General features: G+C 41.3%; 1 protein-coding gene across 1 annotated transcript in view; it reads left to right on the forward strand.

Annotated features, from left to right (window-relative positions):
- Positions 1–3,730, forward strand: part of Crybg3 (crystallin beta-gamma domain containing 3) — a 107,456-nt gene that overhangs the window by 78,399 nt on the left and 25,327 nt on the right. The window contains exon 17 of the mRNA XM_028760226.1: positions 1,555–1,681. Within this exon, the coding sequence (XP_028616059.1) occupies positions 1,555–1,681 (127 nt within the window). The remainder of the gene's footprint in view (positions 1–1,554; positions 1,682–3,730) is intronic.

The raw sequence follows: 3,730 nt of genomic DNA on the forward strand, positions 1-3,730 counted from the left end.
TCTTTCTTTCTTTCTTCCTTCCTTCCTTCCTTCCTTCCTTCCTTCCTTCCTTTCTTTCTTTTTCTTTCTTTTTTTTTTTGTAGCAGGGTTTCTCTGTATAGCCTTGGCTGTCCTGGAACTCACTCTGTAGACCAGGCTGGCCTCGAACTCAGAAATCCACTTGCCTCTGCCTCCCAAGTGCTGGGATTAAAGGTGTGCGCCACCACTGCCCGGTATGAATTTTCATTTATCAAGTAAAATGAAGCATTGGAATTTCCCTACAGGGCAATCTTTGTTTTCTCTCCTAATACTGAAGTCTAAGGACAAATTAGTCACATATGTCTTTATATGCATATATATAAACGTATATGAAAGTATACGTTTAAACTCTAGTTAATTGAAAACAATTTTAGAGCCATGGAGATTGTCTGAGCATCAAGGTTGGGTGAGAGACCTGGATATAAGCCCAGTTTCCCTCCTTCCCAGCTCTGTAACTAGGTAAGTCGGGTCATCCCTGGTGCTTAGACTCCTCAGGTATGAAGGAGGAGTAATGATAGTGCCCTCCTCAAAAGGTTGTTTTCTCCTCCTTGTGCTGGGTCATCCCTGGTGCTCAGACTCCTCAGGTATGAAGGAGGAGTAATGATAGTGCCCTCCTCAAAAGGTTGTTTTCTCCTCCTTGTGCTGGGAATTGGACCTAGGGTCTCATTCATGCTAGGCAAGTGCTCTACCACTGAGCCACATTTCAAAGGATTCGTAAGCAGTTATAAATAAAACAATGCAAGCAGAGGACCTTGCTTCTTGCCTAATACATTAAAAACCCTTGATAAATGTCAGCAATGGAATCTTCATTACATAGGAAAAAATGACAGTAAACTGTGGTGCCACCGGGCACTCATTCCTGGGGCAATTCAGAATTAACCTGGTCTAGGTAAAGTACTGACATTCTTAAACTATAGGGCTAAAATTTAAACACACCCAAACTAAATTATTAATAGCCAATTTATTATTCCCTTGGGCTCCTCCTTTTGAAAGAGAATCCTTAACCAGGGTTTCCGTGTGTGGTGTATTGAATGAAATGCAACATGAAGGATTTAAAGAAAAATTGTCCCAGATGTCTGATATAAAAGTGACAGGTATACTTTAAAGTAAAACGTTTCCCAGAAATAACTTACTCTGATTACTCACCACCATAAATTGATCCCAGGGTTTTTTAATTGAAGACATTAAATTTATAAATGTCATTAGTATAAAGCAGATGTCTTTTCATTTCAGATTTTAACTCTGCCATTTAACTGGTGAATCTTAGGGAAATCATATTAGCTTTTATAATTGTTAGTATGTTGGTTGTAAAAATGAACTTATATCTTCAACTTAAATAGTTATTGAGGACACACTGAAATGATGTATGTGACTCATGCCCGGAGCATAGTAAGCAGAAACTAAACAAGAATAGTCACTGTTTCTTGACCAGTACTGCCAAGTACCATGAATTCTGTTCCCTAGTTTCTGTAGCTTGGAGATAGGACAACCTTGAGGGCTGATTGCAATTTGAGTTTCTTACTGCTTGTTTAACAGCTGGCTCCTGTATTACCAAGAAGATGGTTTCTATCATCAGTGTGTACTGGAGGAGGGCCTCTATGTTGATCTCACTTCCTGTGGCTGCCCATCAGCTAGAGTGAGAGCGCTCAAGCCCATCGACTATGTGAGTAATGTGCTGGGCATGTGGGCATGAGGCAAGTGTGTAACTACCTGGGGCACTCGAGAGGCAAGGAGTCCAGTCGTTATACCACTTCCAGCTCTGTAATTCCACACAAATTGGGTCATCTCTCTGAACATGAGCCTGCTTGTCTGCAAAGGAGACAGCAGTGCTGACATGTACCTCACGGGATTCTTAACAACTCCTGAGTACCCTGACATACATGAGAGGCAGAGCTCTTTGAAGAACAGTTTATAGTGTGAAGTTAGAAGAGATATTATAATGGCTAATACCAAATTATCAAAATAGGAATAATTCAACTACTGGTTATTACAAAATTAAGGTTCTCTCATGAAATCCAGCTAATGGTGATGTGTTGGAATGTAATCCCCAAGCACTAGAGTAATGTAGGCGTGTGCTTACATCTATCTTAGTTTGGTCCTTTCCCTCAGCTTGGTTGACGTTTGGCACTTTCTCATTTGTTATCTGTAACAAATAACAACAAAACAAATTGTTTCTGTAAAGCCACTGAAGTATTAAATGAGATGCTTAAAATTGTTACAGCTGCTTAATTATGAAAAGGATAGCATCATTACATTTACATAGTAATTGAGTCACAGGACAACTTACTACTCAGGTTTCCAGTATACATTAAGACATGGAGTATCATTAGTATTGACTTCAAGCTTGAATTTTGGCAAACAAGGCTTTAATGCCTAGTCTATACAGAGCTGTCGGAGTCCCTATGGAGGCTCATGTTGGTAGAATACATAAATTCTTCTTTGCCACAGATACATTTAGAAATTTAAGTATGAGAAAGCCAGCACTCTGGGCTGCCTGTTCTGGTCTTTTGTTCTCCAGGGTCTGTGCAACCAAAATAATGAGAGTCCAGTATACATCAAGGTTCTTATTACGAGGAATCCCCAAGAACATGGCTGGTCAAAGCTTGAGATACACACAGACCTGATGATAAGCCCTGAATTATAGTGGGGGAGACTCAGACCTTCCAACCAAAGCCAACTTCAGGGGCAAGGTCCATGCTCAGCTCCTTTGATCTGAACCTCAGTGGTGTCATCTTGTTTCCCAAGGCATTCTTGGAGAGAGTATTCTTGGTATCAGGCTAAGAATAGCGTCTTGGCTGTGGAATGAGACTCCAAATAGACTTCTTGGTCTCTCTCACTTGCCCCATAGACACTAATTCTGAAAGAGTTAAGTGTCTCCTAATGCTTCCTGTCTGTCAAGGGAAGATGGCTAAAAGGGTAAGAGACCCAGAGGCAGAAATGTGATATGCTCAGTACAAGTCTTGAAAAGGCATTGGAAAAGTTGGCCACATTCACAGGGAAAGGTATTATATTTTTAACGGAAATGTTAGTGGTCATATCAACCACTTTTCTTTTTTTAATTATTGTAAAGGTCTTTACTTTCAAATTTATACCTGTTTTAAAAGGATATTTTGACTAGAATTACTGTACTTATTTCACTCATTATTGATGTATTTTTATTTTATTTTTTAAAATTTTTTATTAGATACTTTATTTCAGATGTTATCCCCTTACCCCATTTCCCCACCCACCCACCCAGGAACCCCCTATCCCATCCCCCCCTGCTTCTATGAGGATGTGCCCCCACTCCCACATCCGCACACTTGAATTCCCCCACACTCGGTGTCTAGCATACATGGGACCAAGGATCTCCTCTCCCACCTATACCCAACAAGGCCATCCTCCCCTACTTATACAGCTGGAGCCATGGGTCCCTCCCTATGTGCTCCCAGGCTGGTGACTTAGACCCTGAGAGCTCTGGTTGGTTGGTATTGTTGCTCTCCTCATGGGGCCTCAAACCCTTTCAGCTCCTTCTCTCTAACTCCTCCATTGGGAACCCTTTGATCAGTTCAATGGTTAGCTGTGAGCATCTGCCTTTGAATATGTCAGATTCTGGCAGACCTCTAAGGAGACAGCTATGTCAGGCTCCTGTCAGCATGAACTTCCTGACATCCACATCAGTGTCTACCTTTGGTGACTGCACATGGGATGGATACTCAGGTGGAATGGTCTG

The sequence above is a fragment of the Grammomys surdaster genome, unplaced genomic scaffold (genome assembly GCF_004785775.1).
Source record: "Grammomys surdaster isolate TR1022 unplaced genomic scaffold, NIH_TR_1.0 126398, whole genome shotgun sequence".
NCBI lineage: Eukaryota > Metazoa > Chordata > Mammalia > Rodentia > Muridae > Grammomys > Grammomys surdaster.